The 25969-nt window shown below is 36.8% G+C and overlaps 1 protein-coding gene across 1 annotated transcript; it reads right to left on the reverse strand.

Annotated features, from left to right (window-relative positions):
* Positions 1–512: 512 nt before the first annotated feature.
* COCH (cochlin) lies at positions 513–25969 on the reverse strand. The gene is made up of 12 exons (XM_039351913.1): positions 24988–25969; positions 24842–24874; positions 24600–24644; positions 18656–18812; positions 13144–13277; positions 11961–12023; positions 11353–11397; positions 11120–11267; positions 6158–6261; positions 4793–5019; positions 3530–4046; positions 513–2305 (listed from the first exon to the last, which is right to left on the reverse strand). The coding sequence occupies exons 2-12, from the start codon at positions 24864–24866 to the stop codon at positions 2130–2132; spliced, it is 1641 nt and encodes a 546-aa protein (XP_039207847.1). The 5' UTR covers positions 24867–24874; positions 24988–25969; the 3' UTR covers positions 513–2129.

The raw sequence follows: 25969 nt of genomic DNA on the forward strand, positions 1-25969 counted from the left end.
CAGAGCAGTTCCCAAAGTGATTACAAACAATACAATATAGTACTGTAGAGTAACAAAAAATAATATTTTAAAATACTTACAGAAGTAATTCTAGCTCTCTGCGGTACTGTAGTCCTCAAGCCCAGCAAGCAGATCTTCCACGCAGCTCAAGGAAAACAAAAGCAACCGGTTGTGCCAGCTGCAAAAATCACTGGATTTTGTTTAGCCATGTGACCAGGCACAAACCCCCCCCCCCACCTTTGACTTCTCAGTCCCGAACTGGCCTAGGCAAGTCACAGAGTTAAAATGGCCACTGCAGCAGCTGAGACTGAATCCAAGTCACATGGCTACAGAGGCCAGTTTTTTAATTGCAATTTTGAATTTCTAATGTAAGTACCCTTTCTGAATAACCTTGTTTTTGAGAAATCTCACTAAATAAACGCTCATATTTGGAGAATTATCTGTACTTCTCGTAGCACTGAATGTTTTAAAGAAAGGAAAGGAATGTAATATTGTTATGTTTTATTGTTATGATTCAGCCCTTACATCAATAATTGCATTCCTTATAGTTGCTTTATACATTTAAAAGAAATAGCTAAAACATATAAATAATGTGTATTTTACATGCCATTTTTAAAAGCTCTATGAGTACAATTTTAGTAAACAAAAGATCAATTAGGGTAATACAAAAAAAAATAGGAATTTTTAAGTACAGTGGTACTTCAGAACACAACTGCTTTGAAACTCATTTGGCACTTGACACAGTATTTTAACAAGAAAATTTTGTCCCAGTACACATTTGTTTGGTACTCATGCAAGCTAGAGGTTATCAATGTCGATTGCCTCATGACTTGCTACCCTTTCCAGCCCATCAAAAAGTCAAACATCAGTCATATGGTAACCCTTGCCCTTTGCACATGCCCTTGAAGTCTTATCTTAGCTTCTGTGGTCATTTTGTGTATTTTTGAGGTTTTTTTCCTCATCAGGACAGGTAAAGTGAAGTTTTTATTTTATTTAATTTAAATATTAACTTTCAGGTTATACAACCCTGTGTTTATACATATTGCCTTAAAATGTGCATGTCCTTGGTTTGGGAACTCATTAAATTTATTTATATTTTTCCTTATGGGAAAAAAATTGTTTGGTACTCGTTTTTTATACTTGTGGCACCTCCTGAAACCAATTAACAATGAATACTGAGGTACCACTATATAAGATACTGACAATTAAAATTTTTAAATACTATTAGACAGATAAATATTATCCTTTTGTACTTAACTGTTTTTAATTTTTTCCTTTGCAAGTCATACTAATCATACAATTTTGTAAATATAGGTTACTGGTTTTAGCAGAATAGTTATGTCACATAGTTTAAAATACTTGGATTTGAATTCAGACCATTAAATTAAACTGAGATAAGTCAACTGCAAGCTCAAACAGATTTTATAAGTAAAACAGTGTTTAAATGGTTTGAAAAATGTGCAAATAATTCATCATAAAAACATTTCCAAGGTAGTTATAATCAAGGTGTCTTTTAAATCAAAATTTATATAAAGCACTGGAATCTTTGATACAAAAAAAATTAAAACTTAAAAGCAGTCTTTGAAACCATGTAATACTATACTGCAACGGAGTTCATTTTTAGTCAAACTTATACTGATATTTGTCTGGGTATATGCTATACTGGCTATAGCACAGATATTATGATGTTTATTCTGCATACTCACCAAAATATTATTTTTATGTAGTGGACATCATTGCAGAGCAAAAAGGAGAAATAAATTAACAGAGTGCACTGAATATTTCTACCTTAATTTGGAAGAGGTTTAGAAAGTATATAAGAGTGCCAGGAGCAGCTGCATTTTTTTGTACATAAAATGAATATTAGATAAGTTTGGCCACCTTTGAAAAGTGAACAAGAATATTACAAATAGTATCAAATAGTACTTTTGGCCAGGTTCTCTACTCAGGAAAAAAAAATACACTGATTTTAATTGAAGCTTTGCCTAAAGGCAGTGCAATAGTAAGCCCTTTGTAAGCCAGTTCACCACCAAGTAACTTTGTGTGCTAGAATAACAGAACATCTTATACTCTAGAGATTTTAGCTTTGCAGATGTACTTAGAATCAACCCCTTCAGTCTTTTCAGTCTTCACTGTTTGAAGCCCAAAAAATCTCTGCAAATGGCTCTTACGATATTAGGAACAACCTGCTCCAGTCCAGTAAATTCTTTTGTGAAGAAAGTATGTGTTTCCTTTGGTTCAGATGCCATATCTTTTAAATCCTCCAGTGGAGCCCAAGCAATGCCAACAGAGAATATGTTGATACCTTTAAAAATCGTTCAGAAAAAAAGGAAGATTGTTGAGAGTTTGCTTAAAGTTCATGTGGAAAAAGATTTCATATGCTTAATATTTATACAAACAGAACAAATGGCATTATCTGAGATAGGGAGCTAATGAATAAAATACTGGATTTAGGACTATTGCTAAGGGATTGTGCTACTTGAATTACAGAGGATAATGAATGGTAGATTCTATCAAGAAGATTGCAAAATTTTGCCGAATAGCAGGAGAAAAAACACTTTTCCTTTATTGTTTCCATCAATACAAATCATGAGATTTTCCAGTTGCTATAATTCAAATGAGCTATCCCCATCATCCTTACTAAATACTTTTATCTTAATTATTGCTATTTTTGTTTCAATTTTTCTAAAGTTCTCTTTAAGGATTCTTTAACTACAAGACTCTTGTTTTCCTTCATTATTTCTAAGATGCTTTACATTTGGGAAGGAGTTACTTTGGAACTTGCACACCTGCACCTTTAAACTACTGTCCAGTTTGACTCTTAAGCCAGTTTAAGAAAATCCTGTTTGGAATAAGATTCTATGCATTTTACAAGATATTCACTGCAAAGTACAGATTACTACTCCTCCCACTTTAAGACAATTCCTCTACTGGCGTGTCCTCCCACCTTTCTGTTCCAGTCTTTCTAGACACAAACAGGAAAACATGTTTGGAAATCACTCTCACAGTGAATAGAGTAAGAATAAGGGTAACATTGTCTATTTGTACCCTCTAGTTTGACTGGCAATGGAGCAACAGGATACACTCACATTTTATCATAAAGTGCTTGAGATGCATTTATATCATGAGGCATTACTCTGGATAAGTGAACTGTGGGAAATCAGGAATACTGTAGAGAAAGTCTGAAATCAAGCTATTTATAAAGCCGCTGTTCTCATATCTACCATGTAATTAAACTATATGAAAGATCCCTGAAGAATTTCATCAACATGATGTAATTAAATATCAGTTTTTCTATATGTGTAGGTGTGTATATATAAATATGGATTATTTAATCTCCCCAATATGACCTATTTGTCATTTTAAAGTATTGTTTTCTCTATTTTAATTCTGATGCACAACCCAGAATCACTGGTGGGCAGGTGGCCCTAGAAATGCAATTTATTAAAAAAAAATCAAGCAAAGTATGTCTCACATCTGAAGTATGGTGTTTTGAATAAATATTTCTTTGACGGAGGCAATGTTTTACCTGCTTTATGAGCAGCAGTTGCAGGCCCTCGGATGTCATCGTAAGACTGGCCATCAGTCAAAATTACCAGAAAATTTTTGTTGGCTCCATCTCTCACAGGTGCAAAGACATTTTTGGTTACATAAGTAATAGCTTCTCCTGTAGCAGTACCACCACTCATATAACGGATTGCTTGAACACCTGAAAGAACCTTTTCCTTTGTTTTGTAGTCTGTAAAGCTGAACTCTGTGCGCTGATTATAAGTGAACTGAACAACTGCAATTTTGGCACCGATATCTGTGATATCAAATGATTTGACAACATTACTAATAAATCCAAGCATGAGGTGGAAATTGTTGTCGCCAATACTGCTAGAACCATCTATGAGGAAAGCTATGTTGACGGAATTATAGCAAGTCTTACTGCATAACATTTGTTCATGCGCACAGAGTTTTTGAACAAGTTGTTTCACATGTTTTGTGGTACCAAACCAAGTGGGTATGTTGTAAGAAAAGAATCCATTATTTTGACAGACTGCCTGTTTTTAAAAGCAAAATAAAAGGCATGAGTTTTATTTAGCACATGTGCAAAACAGATTTTTGTATAATACTAAAACTGTTTTGGTAAACACTACAAAGACTTGCTTGTATGCATGATACTCATCCTGCGTTTAGGAAGCATTTAAGAGCCAGCTGTTCCATAGCCTTTTGGGAATTGATGTGTTGTTTAGTTTCTCCCACCCACCCCCTCCCATTTACTCATTGTTCTTTAGTTTGGTAATATGTAGTTGGCATTATCGTGTTGGCTTATCCTTGTTGATTTATTAAGGATCTGTCTGCAGGGGAGGTAAAAAAAAAATCTTAGCTCATCAAGAATTTAATAGACATGATAAGTATGTCTATGAAGTTCAGTTTGGACTAGCACCTCCAGAACATACTGTTGAAATTCATCAGCTAAATAACTAAATTTTGATGGTACAGATTTAGGCCATTTGTTTTAGAATTCAGATTTTGTAAAGGTAGGGATGGAAGAAGCCCAATTCCAATTTTAATCCCAGTTTTTTTTTTTTAAACCTCCATACTGAAGGAGTGAAAAAATTGACTTTATGCCTTCTAGTGAGATCAAATACATTATTACCCTCGGTAGCAAGCTATAAAGCTAGGAAGGTGATTTGTTGCTGATGTTGCCCATTTACATATTAAGATATTGTACTATTTAATCAGAACTAAAAATGGCTATTCTGACTGTACAGTAATGCAAACATGTAAAGATTTTTCTTCTTACCTTTTCAACAAAATTTAGTTCTTCAATCATCCCCAGTTCTTCAGATGTAGGCTTTGCAACTGACACAATGAATACATTAACACCAAATTCTCTAGCCAATATACCAGCTTCTTCCAAATTATCTGATGGCCAGCCATCTAAGAAAACTACAATGATTTTAGGAATGCCTTTGCGTACTCCTTTTTCAATAGAAAAAAATCTTTGTGCTGTATGTTTCAAAGCTCTTCCTGATAGGGAGGGAGAAAAAAAAGAATGCCTATATACTCTCGATACAATAAAAGGCAGGAAACATCTGTTTAATGTCTAAAAAGAAAGATGTTATTTAAGCAATTACCATGAAAATAAATTGTGGTAATTTCCTTCTATAATGAATAGACCTGATATTTCTATTTTATGGTGGTGCAAGTTACATAAAATTATTTTCATTATTTAGAACATTCCTATGATTTAATAGTCATTTCAGTGCCATTTATTACATATGTCAACAACTCAGATGAGATGAAATCTTCATTCACACATGATAAATTAATTCCTCCAACTAAGGAAAGTCTTCTACCAATAAAACTGAGAGAAATAACCATCCCACCCACCCCATAACTATTGTTCACTCTCAAATTCTATTTAGCTGAGTTGGGGAACAGATTTGGGGTTGGGTATGCAAGAACAAAGAGAAGGGGAAAGACCCATTCATTATATGGAACTCTCAATACATGTAATGTTAGGTAATCCATACTAATCCATACCTCTCTACCCCATTGGGTCATTGTTTCAGAGATAATTCCTTACCTAAACAGAAAAAAATATAACCACAGGAATGCAAAAAAATCAGTGGGAGTGAGAGCCACTTCCTACTTCCTGTCAGCTTCCCTATTTAATTTCTTGTGGGAAACTGGCAGTAAACATTAGCATTCTTCCTTCTCTCTCTCCTTTTGTTCTTCCTTCCTTCCTTCCATCCATCCATCCATTTGCCTTTCGCCCTTAGCTTAATATACTGGAAAAATTCTAAAGAATTACGGAGATATTCATAGATGTATCTGCCTTGAAAGTAACCCATGTTAAACTGTATAGCACAATCAAACATCAAGAGCTGATCACAGGAAATGTTTTATGATGTTTTGTATAGTATCATGATTTATGATAATTTTTATCGCATAAAACATTTTATGAAATATGTCAAATTTCAATTCCACAGGAATCACAGGTTCATGACTTTGAATGCAGTCTGTAAGTTAGCCCATTTATGGTACCTTGATTGGAAAAGGTTTGCCCTATGATACATTGTTTCACCCAGTTAAAGGTTAGCGACAGAAGAATTCTAATAATATAAAACATTTGTTATATTTGACCTGCATTGACAAGAATTACCTGTATTGGAATTGCCTCCTTGGAAAGCTATTTCTTTTATTGCAAATAAAACATCTTTTGAAGCGGTGAAGTTGTTCAGATAAAATTCAGTTTTTGGATAATCACTAGGAAAAGAGCACATGAACAAAGATGTGTGGCATGCAATAATCAGGATGTGAATACAATTAAGAACCCAATTCTTTTTATATAAAAAACAACTTGATTCAACATTTGCTGTTGTTGTTCAGTCGGTCTAGGAATGACTGACTGACTGAGTAGTGATATTTCCTAAAGTATAGGTTCTTTTGACCGATAGAGCCTTAACCTATTCGTCCTTGGATGGATTGTTCTATTTCTTTATTTTCTATAATAGTTTCTCCACTTTCCAGATCAATTTCTCTTTTTATAGAAAACACCTAAAGCTCTCATGTCACAAATGCCAGTGTTGTGTGAGGAAATTTCCTTTCTAAAATGGGTATAAACTCTATTTTTTTAAGTTAGGTAAAATTTTATGGGAGACAAATGTTAAGTGCTAACATGTGAATTACCTGTTTGAGATACTGAGATATCAAGTTTACCTTGCTGACACTTCTTTAACTCAAATGCACATTTTCCAGGGGTGATGCAGCTAACACGCAAGCTTAGGAAGCACATGACAGGTGCAGCAAGTGCATTATAACTACCCCAAAGTATCTGTTCTGCTTCAGATAGTTGCATAGTTCATAATTGTTGACTTACTTCTTCCTAGATTTTTCTGCAAATGCAAGTCTGCTTTCCTGCCCCCTCCCCTATCGTTTTAGATTTATATGGTTACAGGTAGTCATCATTTAGTGACTCAAATCGGGACTGGCCACAGTTGTTAAGTAAAGCAGTCACTATGGGAAATTACAACTGTGCTTATGATTTTACTTCTGTTTTTCTTTGTGTTACAAACTTGTAAAGGTTGTAAAAGTGAGAACTAGTTATGAAGTTACTTTTCCATGACTATTGTTAAGTGCAAACAGTCAATAAACAAGCACCACCTGACTTACAAGGTATCCTTTTTATTTTTAAAGTTAGATTTTTTTAATCTAACTTTAATCTAAGATTGTAGTCCAGGGAGTTGTATGCCACCTAGCCATGGCTAATTAGAGTGGCCAATGAATTCTATAACAAAGTTAATATAGATTTACGTAGATTTACTAAATAGGTTAATTGCAATCATTTTTGTTTGCAAGCCACTTTCTGAGATCAAGATTTAAAGTGTTAAACTGTAAATATTGTAGTCCCCTCATCTTCCATCAGGACTCCTACCCTACCTCCAAATTTATTGATAGCTCTTCAGTTTTTTGAGAGATCCACTAAAACTGCCAACAACCATAGGGAATCCTCAGATGGAGCTTCATCTTCAACAAGGGGGAAATAAACTATTGTCAGTGCTCTCTGAGCTTGGTTGTTTTATTACCAGGGCACTGTTAATATTGTCTAGTTGGGTAATGAAATATTTTCAAGAAAACAATCAAGTTCAGAGAGCATCAAGGACCCCACAGTTCAAGCCCGAGCTGCAATTATTCTCTTCTGTTGGAAACTACCATCAGACCCACCAGGTAGCTCAGAGCAGTGAATCAACTCCATAGGAAAATAAGAACTATACTTTTTGCCAGCAATAACATCTTGCAATTGTGCTTTGCCTCTCTTTCTTCTTATAGTTTAGTAAATGGGGGAGGCACTTGTCTGAAATTTATATTGTCTCCCAGAATTTTTTTTAAAAAAAGATTTCAGCTCCTTTGCCTGAGTAACAGGGTGGGGTTATCTCCCTTACTTTCTATCCCATCTCTCCTATCAATCACATTGTTCCTTCCTCTGTGCACAAAGAATTTCCAGGTCAGAGTAATAGAACAAACTGTAGGTTTTCTGCTTTTTTTTTTCTTTGCAGCAGTATCAAAGATTACAAGACAAAATTCTGTAATGCAGCTATACAAGGAACAAATACCCTTCCTCATCTTCTTTCTGCTACTGTCTAGATTGAGTTTCTCCATCCGTTTCTAGTTGCTCATGCATCTTGTCCTCCCCATGTTGTGTCCTAATCAATTTTGTCTTGAGTTCCATGCCAGCAATTCAGATTTGCTCCTCCTGGGATATACAAGACCCTTCTAAAGATGGCAGATCGTGTGGACAGGATTTCCTTAGAAATTGCAGATGAAATTGGCATACAAATTGTGGAGTATGTATATCTGTTGTGTTTGTCCATAGTGGCTCTGAATCTGGATGGCCCTTCTAATGATTCAGGTACTCCGACTGTTTCCCTTTACATTTAGAGCCCAGAATAGCCTCTGCTTCATAATCCTTGCAGGCCACTTTAGCTGACTGTGTTCAGCAGGTCAGCGGTTCAAATTTCACCGGCTCAAGGTTGACTCAGCCTTCCATCCTTCCGAGGTAGGTAAAATGAGGACCCAGATTGTTGGGGGCAATGTAAATATATATATACATTGCTTACTGGTGTACACCGCTTAGAGAGTGCTTGCACTTAAAGCGGTAGATAAGTCTCATAAATAAATAAATAAATAAATATGTTATCTTAGTTCATAAACTGTTTCCAGCACAAACAATAATGAAAACAGAATGAATCTTTATTGATGCAGGCAATTGTAAAACTCACTGGATTTATTTGCTTAACTATTGGTACGAGGCTAATAAATTTCTGAACTTCTTCAAGAGTTGGGTGGAAGGAAAAAGCTTTGTAGAAAGCTACACCATATCACTTTTAGCAATCTCTCTTACCCCTGTATAGCCTTTGCCAAATCTAGCTATTTAAAAAAAAAATTCAGGGAGCAGCTTGCCTCCACATGCAGGAAGTCCAAGGAGAGCAATACACATAGGTGGAAGCTGCAAGTCATCTGAAAAGGAGACATACTGAAGAAAGAATATGTTGATTTTTTTTGTAGACAAATTCTACAAGAAGCAACACAGTCCAATTGTCTTGTTGATGAGAGACACAGAACTTTAAATACTGTTGTGATATTTGGAGCAATTTCTCAAATTGTCTTTCTAATGCCAGATGATAAGAACATGACTAATGAATTTTAACATATGGTCTACAACAGGGCTGTCAAACTCGCAACATCATGTGACACGACGTATCGCGACTTTTTCCCCATTGCCAGAGCTGGGGTAGATGCAGTTTTGGCATGATGCATCCAGCCCAAGAGCCAGGCCGGCAGTTTGACACCCCTGGTCTACAAGAAGGCAGGCCATTTCCTAAGTGCAAGGACTTGAACAGACCATCTTTGTAAACAAACTAAGAGAGAGAGAGAGGAAATGTACTAAAAATAATAAAAAGTCATGGGTGTTGTAAAGCAGTAAAAGAATCAAGAAAGTGTTAACTGAGCTATACGTAGGGAGGACTAACAGCAGAGAGATGAAGTGAGGAGTAGAGAATATTGTTAAAGAAATTTTCAAGGTTAGAAAACACAATTCTACTATAGGAAATTAAGTTGGAATAAGAAAGAAAAAGAGCTAACATTTAAAAATGTGGAAGAAGAAAGCCTGATACCTTGCCTGTCGTAATTTGTTATAAACATACTGCAATTCCTAACATTGCCAAGAAAAGTGCATGATGTAGTCAATTGAAAAATGTATTTTTCCCTTTTAATCTTTGTGGTTACCTCAGAGCTAAGTTAAGTATTGAAAAGTATTTCATTTATTTGAATAAATTTTTGCCAAACACCTGTTGAGTCTATTTTTCTTATATTCGCCACCACAATACTGCAAATTGACCATAATCATTGGATAGGTGTCAAGCAAAAACACATCTAATTTAAGAAGTGCTATTTTCAATTTAATTCTTGCTCTGCTTTAATCACTTGTTAGTGATTTTCCACTATTAACCGCCTTAAAATATGAAACTTTCCTTGGCTCTCTATAAAAGTTTTTTTTTAAAAAAAAATTGCTTATTTTGGATCCTAGATTCTATTAATTCCCTTGGATGAAACATTAGTGGTCCTAGTGTAGTCAACAAATATAACTTTTGTGTTTAAAAGTTTTATGGGCTAATACGTCAATAGGCAGGCTAAAGTCTTCCAAATGTTTTGGGCATTTTATTCTATATGTATTTTAAAATGTGCTTATTTTCATTTGTTCCTAAAGTAACCAGCATTGTTTTGTTAATAGGTAGTGAGTATAGTAGAATCTATTATTTTGGAAGACAATTATAACCCTAGAAGCTTGCATCACAGGCCAGAAATAGGAATATGAATTAAAATCTCCCACTGATCTAAAATGTATTTTTCAGCTTGTTTGTCAATGGCGAAGAAGACACATACACACTGATGATCTCAGATTCATACTCAAATAAAAATCTTATGCTATTGTAAGAAATATACTAAAACACTTTTAAGCTAAAGAGAACTGCTCTAAAGCATTGAATTCCATTTGAAAACACTGCATCAAATAAGACTTATGTTTTGTTATTTTAACCTAAAATTCATCCAGTACCATATTCTTACACACCCAAGGCTAAAATTTAGGATCAACAGGGCACTGAAGTGGCTACATTTCAACTCCTTGTTATGACGTTCAAGGAACAAGGATTTGATCAAAGCAGGTTTCACAAAGCTGAAGGAATCAGCAGCAAGCTTGAAATGCTAAACAGAAACATTTGACTACAATGTTTTGTTGAATGTCCAACAGTTATGTGCTAGATACCCAGATTAGAGTTTTCTGGACTTTGCCACAACAATAGCAATGTCTATTTTGAGGAATTTGAAGTTATGGAAAATTGAGTTTTTAAGCATTTAAGTCTTCTGGATTAAGGAAAAATGGGAAATATAGGAAACATAGGGAATGTCCAAAGTCAAGAAAAGCTTCTACCATGAATGCTTTGATTTTGATTTCTCCATTGGACATAGATTTAGCCCAAATGGTCAATTACAACTTTAAGTATAATGTTAGAAATCATTGCAATTAAGAAGGAGTAATGTACCAAATAGAACCTATTTCTCATACCTGGCTTGTATTACTCCCACATGTGGGCCTTCAGTTCCGATTCCCAGCGTCATTGCCACTTTCCCAATAAAGTTTTTCTGCAAATTAAATCTACGCTGCCCAATATTGTAGCTTCCATCAATCAGGAAAGCAATGTCAGCTTGACAATCTATGAAACATGCAAAATAGTTTATTAACAAAATGACACAATAATTTTAGAGATTTATTTTACATGGTATATGGTAATAATTTACCTTTGTTTCCAGACTTTTTCAGAACAGGTTTTTTAGGTCGTTTTCCTAAAAAAAGAAAAGAAAAGAAAAGGAAAGGAAAGGAAGAAAGAAAGAAAGAAAGAAAGAAAGAAAGAAAGAAAGAAAGAAAGAAAGAAAGAAAGAAAGAAAGAAAGAAGGAAAGAAAGAAAGAAAGAAAGAGAGAGAAGGATAATTTAATTTCCTATATTTCAATATAGGCACTAATGTGTCATCAAGTAAACTTGAAGATATTCTATGCATCCTTATTTATTGCATATCGGGAAAATATGTATATGTATTGTTTATGATGATTCTCAATCATCCAAGTCATGGATGTCCCAAAGGTGCTTTTGAAAAGGCAACTGGACTTTCTTGGTTATTTTCCTTCTTTGAAAACGTTTTGCTTCTCATCTAAGCAGGTTCTTCAGTTTTAAGAACTGATTCAAGACAGGCCAGTTGCCTTTTCAAAAGCACTTTTGGGACTTTATATGTATTCTATCATCTTCATACTGTTAAATATACTTTACAAAAATGAGAGAATAAATGCAAACTTGCTTGTTTCCTGGAAGCTTTTGGTGGAAAAGGACATATTCTTTATTGATTTTTTTTACCTGCAAATGGCCGTGCTGTTGAAATAGGATGCCCAGCTGCTTCAAGGGCTTCACTTTTAACACCTGTTATCACATTGAAAAATAAAACAAATTTATTACCCTACTCTCAAAAGATGTAAAAGAAGTTGAGTTTGTGAATTAGTTCAATTTTACTTGGGAAAATAAATTACAAGCAAGTTGAAATCTAAAATTGTGCTAAATCTCAAAAAAGTATTTGCTTCGTTCTCCGCATCCCCTTCCTTCATCCTTCAGAGTCTCGTGCTGAAAAACGCTGTTACCAGAATCAAAATAGTAGAAAAGCTGCAGTTAAAATTTATTATTACACATCTTTATGATGCTGTGATATTTTCCATATCTCAGCACCACTTCCCATAAGTACTTTCTTTCTCTTTAAAATAACATAGTACAATCATCAAAATACTCATCATCCTTTGTATTACAGTTAAACTTCTATAAAGGAACAGAGCCTTTTGCACAATATTTTGTAAAAGAGTACTACATCACACAGGGAGACTACAAAGCTACAGAAAGCCAAAGACTTCCCATCACAGAAGCTTATTTTTGACATGGGAAAGGAGAGGAAGATTGGAGCCAGCATGGCATCCTTCCTTTCTTTTGGACATTCTTTAACTAACATTCCACTAGAGTTGAAGGGTCTAGAAAGTGAGAAAGAAAAAAACAATTTATTTTAGCTTCCAATTTCTGCTTTGATCAAATATGAATTGGCTCTAAGCTATTGGGAGCCAAGCACACAACTTTAGGAAAGTTGAGTCCTAAAAAAATAAAAGATACACATACGATTGAACTATATGCTCCAAATTCGAGTTATAGCTGATAGGTCTCTGCAACTAAGACATCTGTGATGCTTTAAGAATGTATTTTATGTAATTTCCATGTCTCAAGATGTCATATAAAGAGATTCAAATTAATCAAGGGACTGGAATAGCAAATTATGTTTGAATCTTTTTTGATAAAAGGGCAATAAGAAAAATATGACAAAACCTATACAGTTATATATATCTGGAATAAAGTTTTTCTCTTCTGAACACAGGTTCATCCCAAGCAGCCAAAAGGAAGAGTTTCTTGTTCTTTTAACACCAAGAATGATTCAGATACAAAATTTATTATCTCAAGATGCTGGGTTAATTTCTAAAACCTTTGACAAAATAAATCATCCACTTACTAGCTACTGAAAATGATGATCTTGATTTAGAGAAGAGTTGGGACTGGATTCCGTTGGCATATATTGCAGAATAGTTCCCACGCCCTGGTAACATCTTCACTCTTACAGACCCACCTGATCTGGTGATCACACCTCTGCAGCAAAATAAGATTTTCAAATGCAAGTACAGCTAAAGGGCACACAACTACTACTCTTTGCAGTACTCTGCATTTGTTCATGCTAAAAGTAACAACTGCCACATCAACATGTCACATGTTACACTGGTATACAACGATAAAAGACATCTAATACGTTTGTTGTGATATTGTTAAAACAGCAAGTACTTGTAGCCTTGGCTTGCTTAGTCACAGACTGTGAAATAAGAGACAGTTGCCTAGGTTCCTAAGCATGCTTAATCATAAAATAGAGAAGGGCAAGTTGTAGTACTTAGTCTGCATGTAGCTCCCCCAGCACTTTTTTTGTAACCTCTAGAGTCTGCTGAGTGTTTACCCCTTCAGTGGGCAAGGCCAACCTTTCTATTTTGAAGGGATTACAAGAACACTCTGAACTCTTGTGGAAGGTCTAAACGTACAACATACCAACTCCAGTGATATCATAATGTGTTACAATTCACAATTATGTGACCCTAATAATTTTAAAAACTATGTCCTTGCACCCATAAAGACTATGTTCACACAACATTTTAAAATTCCATTTTAAAAATATGAATAGTTGTTTAAAGTACACATGTCATACATACAAAAACTGGACAAAGAAATGGACTCACTTGAATAATTTCCACTATCTGAGAAATGAGCAAAAGTCACTGTGAGTTTGATTTCATCTGATCCACTTAAGCTAAAAGTTTCATTCAAAATACACACTGGAAGTAGAACTCTGCAGAGACATTGGCCTAGGGCAGGGCTTTTCAACCTTTTCAGAGATTGTACCGCTTTTAGCATATGGCAATATTCAAATACCACCAGTCACCCAGTAGGTGGGCATAGCTTGCTTGACACCTCACTGGACACAGCTGACTCGAGACAGTTGGGTGGGAACGGAACAAGTCGCACCAGCTAACTCAATGTGGGGACAACTCAGTGCCCCACAAACTCCCCGCCTCCCCAAACTGCTAGCAGCCAAGTGCAGGCGCACACGCGCGCATACCACATTCCAAGTTCGGGGATTTTATCCAAAGAGAAAGGAGAGGGCCTTCTCCCCAAGCCCAGGCACGATTGGTAGTTTGCTAGCTCAGATGTGGATAAAAGTCTCCAAGCTTGGAATGTTATTTGAATGTGTGTGCGCATAGCATTCCAAAGGAAACGTTTTTCTCCCAATCCCAGACATCGTTGGTGTTTCCCTGTCCAGTGCTCCTTCCTGGTAAAGCAGGAGACAGAGGAGGAGGATGCTGCGTGTGGAAGTGCCAAGGAGAAAGTTTGCAGGAAGATGTTTCCTCCAAGTCCAACTTCTGCCTTGACAGATCTCTGGAGAGCAAGAGGAGGTAGCAGGGGAGCAGCAGGCTGGCTCTTCTCAAAAGGGAATTCCCGTTTCCAATTGTACGTGGTAAGGATGCTGGTTTGTTGGAGCAGCCTTCCCTCATGCAGCTCCCCTGCCACCCTCTCCTCCTCTCCAGAGATCTGCAGGGGAGGCAGATCTGGAGGGCAAGGTGCAGCCTCCATATTGGTCACTTCTACCTCTCCAAACCCTCCTCAATTAAACATACATTATATAAATTAAAACACAGCCAAAAAGAAAACATAATTACACCTCTTCACATATTTTCTGGAAAAACTACCTTTATTGATGTTAGAAAGGAAGAGCAAACCTTATTAAGGAACTCTTAGCACGAAGGAAATTGAAGACCTCAAAAGGTCTTGTTCTTTCTAATCTGCCTTCCCTTTGAGCCTTTAGTTCTCATTATTTTATTATTATGTATTTAAGAAGATGATCAAAGGCCTCTGTAGCTCAGGATACTCACCTTAAAATCAGAACCCAGAAAAATTTAGTTAATCCACAATACTGCCCTATGAAGAATGAAGATAATCTTTGGGCCCTGAGAGCATGCAGGTGTCCAGTCAAAATATTAGTGGCACACCTGTCAACAACTGGAAGTGCATAAGTCCATGTACTTCCCTTTCCTGTCCCACAACTTAATCCATACATCCTTTAATTTCCAGACACATCTTTTTCTCACAGCTCCTTAAAAAACCCACAAAATATACTGTAATTAGCAGGAAAAATAAGTCTAGCACTTCTGAATTCTTTCTCCAAGTGGGAAAGAAAAGTTCACAGCTCGCAGGTTGCTAGCAAAGTCATCAAAGAACGTAGTTATTGCTACTAAAAGCAAGAATAAATAACGAATCAATTTTGCAGCTCTCTGTTACTACGTCCTCTTACCTCAGGAATGTAGCACAAGGAGCTAGTTTAAAATCCAGTTGACTAGTTTACAGCCAGATGTTCGGTACAGACCTTGCCAATGTGATTTTAATAGCCCAGGAAGGGACAGGAAAACCCGAGGAAAACTTGGCAATCAATAAACCATGATGGACTATTCTTGTTTTGCCCTATTTTGATTCTCCTCCCCAGCAGCAGCCCATCGATTTTAGAATTACCTCCTTTGGAGCCTTCCTGATCCAAACGGGGCTGGATCCTGCTTCCCCCTCCTCCCTGTAGCTACCTCCTTTGGAGCCTCCCCCTGCCCCCTGAAGCTACCTCCTTCGGAGCCTCCCCCTCCCGCCCTGCAGCTACCTTCTTTGGAGCCTCCCTTCTCCCCCCTGCAGCTACCTCCTTCGGAGCCTCCCCCTCCCCCCTGCAGCTACCTCCTTCGGAGCCTCCCCCTCCCCCCTGCAGCTACCTCCTTCGGAGCCTCCCCCTCCCCCCTGCAGCTACCTCCTTCGGAGCCTCCACTCCCCCCTGCAGCTTCAAAGCCTCCCCCTCCCCCCTGCAGCTACCTCCTTCGGAGCCTCCCCCTCCCCCCTGAAGCTACCTCCTTCGGAGCCTCCCCTCCCCCCTGCAGCTACCTCCTTCAGAGCCTCCCCCTCCCCCCTGCAGCTACCTCCTTTGGAGCCTTCCCCTCCCCCCTGCAGCTACCTCCTTCAGAGCCTTCCTGACATACCATCAGTGGTACACATGCCAGGGGTTGAAAAGCCCTGACCTAGGGAATAAGGAGTGTTAGATGCTTCTCTGCATGAGTTTCTAGTCAAACCTGAGCATAGCTTAGTAGAAGGGAGAAGATCTAACCAGTCATTGTTTTCAGAAGATACTTAGTGTGAATTCTTCAAGGTTGTCTAGACCAGAAAACAAACTCTATTAGATTAGAATTAAATTTTACTGAGATAGACTATATTAGCAGAATCTTGCAAGTGTTATTACTTTTCCTCTCTCCTTTGTATATCCCATAAGTCAGGGAGTCTCTTTCTAATACTATGTCATTTCCAAAAGCTTAAGGAATGCTTCTTCCCTTTTTGTTTTTAATAATACTTTTTATAATATTTGGGTTCTGACTCTTTTCCTCATCTCCATGGCTCTCTGTACATAGCATGTTATTCTGTCCTACAAAAACATAGTATTTCTAATGGTAGACTAACATTATTGCCCTTATATTACTATTTAATATTTATTTGTTATGTATATGTAGGTGTGTGGGTCTGTACATGAGGTATATAGGATGTTTAGGTGTGTGTCATGTATGTGTTCACTTTGAGAGTGGGCAACTAAATTTCATTTTTGATGTATGCCATTGTGCCCACAATAAAAGAAAATGACAATAAAGATTATCTTATCTTATATATCTATAATTTCTCATATTCCTCTTATATCTAGAGATATTTATATCAATCCAATGAGCTTCCCAATGGAGAATCATATCCAAATAATGTAAAAATAGCTTGAGCTTCATGATTGTAAAAGTTGGCTGCCCAGAATCCAATAATTTAATTATTATTTTTATATTTGTACATTCTTTCTTCAAGCCAATTTATCTTTTGAAAAATGTATCCACCTTCCTTTTCTTAACCTCTTAGATCAGAAATTATCTCATGCCTTCAGGTATGAAGTTTTACATGACTTTCACCTAATGAACACATGATGTAATGTAAGATCTGCATCACACTGATCTGAGAGATTAAGAAAACAAAGGTGGACTGAGTTTACAATGCTAAATATGGATCTGATATATCTCTTCTTGCAACACCTTTGAGCAACAGGTCCTGGATGTAGTGATATTGCCATGGGAGGAAATTAAACAAGGTTTTGCAGGCCATATTATGGCAATTTTTTCTATACTATCATGGATGGTGGGGGCAGAGAAATAGAGAAAGTGACAATGAAAGTGTTGAATTAAAAAATTGGGAGTATTCAGAATAGACAAACTGTATGAATTTTAAAGAATATAGACAAAGAAAAGAAGTGGGAAAGAAGAATGAAGAATGGAGTGACAACAAGGATGAGAGAAAGAAACCACAAGCAACAGGGATCAATGTGACAATCAAAAGCTTCAAAAGAATAGTGACTGATGGCAGATCACATGACTTATGCTACAGCCCATAAACATGTAAGCTGCTGAATTGGAGACAAGAATTGAGAAGCCTGTTTGGTTTGAGATCAGGAGAAATAAAGGTGATTGTTGGAAAGAATAAGAGAAGAATTGGACAGTTCAAATGCTTGTGATGTTTTGGATTATGATAAGTGGTAGAAATGTTTGTGGCATAAGACATCCTTTAAGAGGTGAAAAGTGGTAGTGGGCTGTCTCCTTCTGGACTCTGGTGAGAGCAGAGGTTGTAGGGGAGGGTTGTGGGGTTTTATACTGTTATGGGAGTGCATAATTACCTTATTGGTTGCATTATTAAAGCAGGCACTGAGTGAGAGAGTAGTGTGGTTGGGAGAGGTTGGGAGAGACATACCATGTGACTTTCAACTAGAGCAGGGTTCCCCAACCCCCTGTCCATGGACCACTATCGGTTCACAGCATGCTAGAATCCGGGCCATGAAAGCAAGTGAAACCCCATTCGCAGGATGCAGGCAGCACATGAAATGACGCCCCTTCTGGTCCTCAGAAAAACCTATCTCCACAGAATCGATCCCTTGTGCCCAAAAGGCTGGGGGCCACTGAACTAGAGGGTAGATGGAAAGAGTAAACGGAGTTTCTGAAGCTTTTGTGTTTAACAACATTTGCTTAATTCAAACTGTTTATTAGATGTAAGCATAGGTTGAATTTAGAAATCCGTTCACTACTTTATTGCTATAGTGTCTTGGATTCAAAGTTAAGCTACAATCACACATAAAGGATTCTCATTTATTTCCTATCCAGATACCAGTCCAAGATCTATTTTAATTCTTCCTAATTTATTTTTATTTAATTAATTATTTCCATTTTATTTCTTACATGATCTGTTTTAATTCCTTCAATTTAATTAATTTAATTTAATTATTTTTTCCTATTTTAATTCTTCCTGTGCTTTCATTCATTCCTAATTTTCTATCATTCTTACTATTCGTTCATAATTTCTACTGCAGGGCTAATAATAAACCTTACCTGTGAATAGCAGCTCCACAGATACTAGAGTCAGAGGCATACTCAACGTTTCCATAGACATAGAACTGCCATATATGACAATTTGCTGGACAGATGACAACTGCTGGATCATTTCTAAGATCATATCCTCTTGTAAAACATGTAATAACAGTGGGGGCTACAGAGTGGATAAAATACATAAAAAAGTTTCATGAAAATATCAGCACACTATATGAAAAACATCCACATATAATTATATTTTACATTACTATCACTCCAAATGAATCCACTGCATGATGAACGCCTCTTCGCTAAAGGTAATAGACTAATCTACCTTGCTGCTCCAATGTGCTGGTTTTTTTTACTTCCCAATCTAGAGCTCAGATAAAGACTCAGAGAATAAAATTACCTTAATACATCCAATATAAATTTAAACATTATTTGTCCAATAATTCCGTTTAATCTTAACAACAGTAAGTTAAAAAGTATCTGCCTTACAGTGATATGCTAGTCCCGACCAGTCTCTTTTTCTTCTTTTTCATCCTACATGCTATTCCCTTTTATCTATTTTACAGTTTGCAGTACATGCACTGTATCTTACACCTCAAGCAATAACATCAAGCTTTAATAAAAAAAAATGATCCTATCATTCTGTAGAAATAATTTTAAATATCTGGGTGAAATTATAAGAACCAGTGGGGTTTTTCTATAAATTGGACTGTTTATAGGTATTAGCAGTTGTATTCCTTTGGAGAAATATTTAACATGTATGGTCCCAAGCACTATAACTATAATTTCTATCTTGACATCCTTACTGTATGCTTCCAAGATGCTAAACTGCTTGAACAGAAAAGAAAAAAAAATCTTATTCAAAAATGCTATTCAACCTTCTACAGTAGATGTAGCTACAATATTCATCTAGTGGACTTTTGGTCTCATTGTCATAAGAAATTAAAATTATGACCTTTTTAGATTGACCATGAATATTTATTCATCTGCATTTTTAAAGAAATAATTTATTTCATCTTTTCATGACTGTTAAATTTACCTCCCTAAAAATGATCATTACACCAAATTACAATTCATGATTTGTAGAATATTTGAAAGGCAATACAAAATTGGTTCCTATCATCATATAATTGAATTTGGATTTGTCCAGTTCTGAAAAATAAGAGTTGAGTTTGAGATTAATTTGTGTATTTAACCTAACTGCATTAAAATAGACAGCCAGTTTGGTTACCGGTTAAAGGCACCAGACTAGAAACCTGTGAGTTTTAGTCCTACCTTAGGCACAAAACCAGCTGCATGACCTTGGGCCAGTCATTTTCTCAGCCCTAGGAAGTAGGCAATGACAAGCCACTTCTAAAGTCTTGCCAAGAAAACTGTAAGAGTCATCACTGACTTGAAGGGGTGGGCAAGCACATACACAGAGAGAGACAGAGAGACAGACTTCAAATAATTAATCAATTAATTCAGTCTTCAGAAAACATAATGACTTCTTGTCCCAATGGTGCTTTTTCAAGAGGCAACTGGACTTTGTTTTTCTTTGAAAACACTTCTTAGATGAGAAGTGAAACATCTTCATAGAAAAACAAGAAAGTCCACTTGCCTCTTGAAAAAGCACTTTTGGGACAAACATGACCTGGATGACTGAGAATCGCCATAGACCAGTGTTTCTCAACCTTGACAATTTTAAGGCATGTGGACTTCAACTCCCAGAATTCCACAGCCAGCATAGCTAAATGTCTATGGCAGTGTTTCTCAACCTTGACAATTTTAAGGCATGTGGACTTCAACTCCCAGAATTCCACAGCCAGCATAGCTAAATGTCTATGGCAGTGTTTCTCAACCTTGACAATTTTAAGGCATGTGGACTTCAACTCCCAGAATTCCACAGCCAGCATAGCTAAATGTCTATGGCAGTGTTTCTCAACCTTGACAATTTTAAGGCATGTGGACTTCAACATTGCTGGCTGTTTCTCAACCTTGACAATTTTAAGGCATGTGGACTTCAACATTGCTGGCTGTGGAATTCTGGGAGTTGAAGTCCACATGCCTTAAAATTGTCAAGGTTGAGAAACACTGCCATAGACATTTAGCTATGCATAATGACTTCTTTTTCACAAGAATTTTCAGTCTTTATGACAGGCTTCTTGCTAGATATTTTTTTAATTTGTCATCTGTTTGCAGTCTTCTAAAATGCAATGGGTCAGTTAATTCTCAAGTACTCTCCGAAATTCCTTGTCTGGTACATCCTGCACTAGAGAAACAGCCTCTCTAAGGAAGACAGCAGCTTCAAAGGAAACCTGTTCCTTTGTATATGTTGGCAAATATCTATGTTGATGTCTCTGGTTGTAATTTCAGCATTAGTTGCATGAGATATTTTTAATTATTTTAAACGTATGCTGTGTGGCTGATTAAAAAGTATCATGCACTGGTTATGCCTCTATTATTTTGGAGTATAGCTGTTGATTTTCTGTTTTTAATTAAAGATTTTCACTGTAATGGTTACAGTTAGTAATGAAACATTTAAACTGCAGTCCGGTTCCATGCACTTCAGGAATCTGGTATTTGTTAGAAGAGTATGCTCCTCTCCTAGTTGTTAAAAAAAATATTAAAGTTTTGAAATGCAGTAATGATGGAGGGGAGAATAGCATACGACAATTCAAATTGTGACAACCAAGAGGAAATTTAGCACATAAATCTTAATACTTTATCATAATTATACTATATGTTTTTAAAAGACTTAAGGATCTATTTATGTTGAAATAAATTATAATTATTAATCACTATAATTATTAGTGAATGACTGGGAATATGAATTCACTCTTTTGGATATTGAATAAAAAGTTGCAAAATACAATGCTTTTAAAGTTATGTTTTTCCATATAAATGCACCACTATTTTTATTGATAAAGACATCTATTACTATTTTATTTCCAATTATAAAAAGTGGAATGCATATGTCTTCCATAATGAATTTACATGACAATATTAAGACAATGATCAGTCGTTTATATTTTTTTCTGTAAGACATTTGTAAAATATTAGTTTAATTCTGCTAAATGATAATAGATATGTTTTTTGTGATTATATAACATTATATTTAACTCTTTGGAATGCCTGTTCAATTCGAAAATGGATTTGGGAATTTTTTTAATGATCAATCAATACAGTGCAAACTAGCCAGGAACAATATTTTTCATTCCAAACTCTATGATACCTGCTGATGTATCTAAATCTGGCAGAAAATTATATTTAAATATATTTGACGTTCTAGTTTTGCTTTCAGTTTGGTTCTGTGTCCTATCCCATTCCAAGTTGTTATAATGATCTTCTTCTACACATCAAAATCAGTGCGATCTAAACTATTTTATAACTCTGTACCTTATCAGATACTGTATCTCAACTATTTTATTTACAAGCTCTGTAAACAGCCAGTAGTTTTACAAATTATTCCTAGAGAAGTCATAAAGAATAAAAACAGAAAGCAATAATAGTAAAAACCTATCCTCTGATGTAGCCAAAGCCATAATCTTTAGGTTTCAAATTTATCCTAACCCAGCACTTGGAGGAAGAACCAGCTATATTGAAGGTTAAGAGGATAGAAGCCTACTGGATGTGTTCTACAGGACATGGGCTACCAATGGAAAAGGCATATGTCATATGTTACCAAATAGCTATATTTAATGAAAGGGATCTGGAGCATGTCTAGATACTCTCAGGAAAAGACAGTCCCACAATTAACCTGATCCCATGCCATATAGAGATTTAAAGGTTGTAACCAGCACCTTGAATGCCATCTGGGAAAAAATGTGGGAGCCATTACAGTTATAGGAATGACAGAACGTAGGGGTGAATGAAAAGAGAGATCAAACTAGAATCCATATGTAGCCACAAAGTGAACAAACTCCAAAGCTCCTTGAGTGCTGTTGACCTTTATCTAACTCTAACCAGGTGTTGACCATTAGTTGATAAGATTCCTGTGCCTAGACTTTTAGCAATAAATCAGCTTAATTTAACCTTCACATATGGACCTGTCTTTCATGCCTGACAGCAGTTCATACAACAGAGGGCAAACCTAAAGATGCCTAACATGGGTGAATCAGGGGCACTCAACACTATGTGCAACATCACATTCTGGACCAATTGTATATATTTAATCCAATCATCAATTCACAAATCAATAATAGAGGGGATGATATGAATGAATATGAAATCATAAAAGAGGATTATATTGTAATTATTTGCATGTATTTCTATGACATTTTAAAAACCTATTTGTAAATACAAGACACTATAATTGATAAAGCTGGTTTCCTTTACAGTTAACAACCAATTGCTTCATTAATAATACATAAAGCTATATTCTTCCATACAATTCAGAATTGTATGAAAAAACTCAGAATACTTTTCTTCACTTATAAAATCAGACTTTATTTTCCTACAACTTTCATCTTGTAGGGTAAAGGGAAAAAACTTCTGATTTTTTAAGCACAAAATAAAATATTACAGTTTCAACTTTTTTACTTTTACATACTTAATACATGCTAGCTATTTCTATAACTAACTTATCAGCAAAACTCAAAGCCAAATTTTCATTTTTTCCCCATCTCAAACACAAAATCCAGAAATGGTTTCCACGTAGAAACCAAGTTGGATGTATTCTTTTTTTTATTAGAGTAGTTAATTTAACCATCTCTGATAGTTCCATCAGTTTTTCCAGCCATTTATCTACTGTGAGAATTAGAATATCTTTCCATTTTTGTCCATAAAGCATTCTTGCTGCCGTCAACATATATAACAGGAAGGTTCCAGATTTTTTTCAAGTTCCTTGTCCATTAAGCCTAAAAGAAAAGTCTATTTTCATTTTCATTTGTATTTTATTCTTTGATAAATTTAATAAAATTTTTAAATTATTAAAAACCCAGCCATCTCTAGCACCAAAACAAACCCCTTTGCAAAGACCTTCTCAGCCTGAATCAGGATAACAGTAAAAAAAACTAAGCTCATCAGCTCTACACTGGGAAAAAAGAAATAACAAAAGGAAGAAACAGCAATTTGAAAAACAACACAAAGAGAGATAAGATTCAAACATGGACCCCAAAATTGCAACTCATAACAAGCATGCCAAATGTCTATCTGTATTATGAAAAAGAGACTGAATGAAATGCTTAATAAGCTAATATAATCCTAATAATGGAAATAATAGGTTGATACATGTGTAACGTATTATGCTTCATTTTTCTGTACCACTTTTTGAAGTTTAACTTAATTTCTATAATAATACATCCATCAACTTTTGTGCTTTAATTTCACAAATATTCTAGCTGGAAAAATAACTTTTCAAAATAAATTAGCATAAAGTTCTGTTCTACTTTAACTAGTTATGAAAGGAGCAGGTAGCAGGTAATATTCAGAATTCCAAAGTTGCCTTTGAAGTATTATGTATCTTTTGATTTCAAATTTTAGAATATAGGAAATGTGGCTATTTTTTTCTCCATTAATGCTGATTTTTAAAAACTGATAATAAAAAACCTGCAATTGTACAATGTTCTCATATAATGTTAATCTAACTTTATTTCTATAAAATTGCAAAAATGACTTTCTTTAATTGCTGTATCTTGGTTAAAGCAATAATAGAATCCCTTATTTGATATTTTATAATGCATTGGCGAGGGGAGGAGAAATAATCCTGCATTTCCTTTTGTACAGTAATTTAACGCTTAAAAATGGTTTCTTTACGTTGAAGAAAAAGGAAACAATATCCTGGCGCTAGGAGGATTGATTAAATAGCAAACCACCTTAAGCTGCAGAAAGAAACACTGAACACGGAGTCGAAAGAGATTCTCGGACTCTTAACAAATGGCAAAGGACATTTTCTGAAGACGGGACATAAAGGAACTTTGCCATTCTGACGACGGAGAAGGAAAACTGTAACCGATGAAGATCTTTCTGAACTCACCGGAACGTTCAGCTCCCTTCGCCACCCGGGCCGCCAAGAAAACGCCTGCAATCAAAGACGGGGAAAGGGCTTACACGAAGCACTCGGAAACAGGCAGGCTGCACCTCCAAGCACGCTGCTCGGAAAACAGGGGAGCTTGCCGTCGACCTCCCTCCCTCGGGTATTTCACCGCGCGTTGAAGGTGCGCGTTTGTTTGCTGCTCCCCAGTCGTCGCTGTAGGGGACAGAGAGCGGGGTACTCACCTAAGAAGAGAAGGACGGGCGCCATGGAAGTACCTAGAAGAGAGAAAGGGCGCCGTCAGGGCACGGTCAACCTCCGGGGGTAAACTTGGGGAGGCATTCGCCCGCCCTCCCCAGAGTGGAAAGAGACGCGGAGGGGGACACAATACCTTTGAGCTGAGGGCTAGGATTTCTTCTGGCTCCCGGTCGGCAGGGCTCACACTCCCCAGAAGAGAATTGGGAAGAGGCCCACCCTGCTGCAGAACCGTGAGGGGAAATATGGTCCCGTTCAAACAAGCACCAGGGAGAGAGGGTGCGAAGGCGCGGCGAAGAGGAGAGAAGAGAGGCGGTCGCAGGTGGTAGCTGGGTGGAAGCCGCGCGGCTATTCGCCTGTAACCTGTACTACGCGCGCTTTGCTTTTAAATGTCGGCCCGGGCGCATGAGCAACGCTGGGCAGGCTCTGGTCCGCCTGGGAGGGCTGAGAAGGCGGCTGTCCCAGAAGGGAGGCAGGGCGCCAAGGAAACACCAGGGTGCGCCGGACTCGGGCCTTTTGGCAGCTTGCAGCCGCTGTTTCTGGGGAGAAGGCAGCCGCGCGGGCAGTTGCAACAGGTGCATCGCAGCTCCCGTGCTCTTAATCGCCTTAGCTCGTTGCCCGGGGGGCTAGCCTACCCTACAAAGCCCGCATTTCTCTTTCCCGCCCCCCCCTTCCGTCCCATTAAATCAGGGTGAGAGATGAGCTGCTCGTGGGCTGCGCGTTTATTTGCCGCGCCCTTGAGAGCGATGGAGGCATAAACGATGAAGGTCGCCCTCCATCTCGCCCCTCCGTAAATTCTCCGTGAACTGGCGACGCGCTAAATGGAGCTAGAGAATTGGTCCGTCTTAATTGTAGACTTGTAGTCCCTATAGCTGACCCAACCTCTGCTACATTTCAGAAGTTTTGTTGTATGTCGTTTTGATTATCATAGCCAAAGCCTGAAGTTAGCATCATCGACCTATCTAGGCTCATAGGACAGAGCTGCAAAGAGCAGGACAATGTAGTATCTGGACTACATTGGTTCTTGTAACAGGACACTTTAAGTACCAAAGTCTCAACTATTTTTGTTCTGAGGTCATTCAGAATATAGCATATGTCTTCTCATATTTGCATTCTTC

Source organism: Crotalus tigris, unplaced genomic scaffold (assembly GCF_016545835.1).
Source record: "Crotalus tigris isolate CLP2741 ecotype Arizona unplaced genomic scaffold, ASM1654583v1 scf7180000018371.15429387391:27106975, whole genome shotgun sequence".
Classification (NCBI taxonomy): Eukaryota; Metazoa; Chordata; class Lepidosauria; order Squamata; family Viperidae; genus Crotalus; species Crotalus tigris.

What these genes read in the sequence shown, in the direction of transcription:
- COCH (XM_039351913.1), bottom strand. Translation starts at nt 24,866, where the DNA reads ATGGCGCCCGTCCTTCTCTTCTTAG. An exon ending in GAAAAAGTCTGGAAACAAAG is followed by an intron (nt 11,268 to 11,352) that starts GTAAATTATTAC and finishes CATGTTTCATAG; the next exon opens with ATTGTCAAGCTGACATTGCT. An exon ending in AGGAGGCAATTCCAATACAG is followed by an intron (nt 5,020 to 6,157) that starts GTAATTCTTGTC and finishes CCTCCCTATCAG; the next exon opens with GAAGAGCTTTGAAACATACA.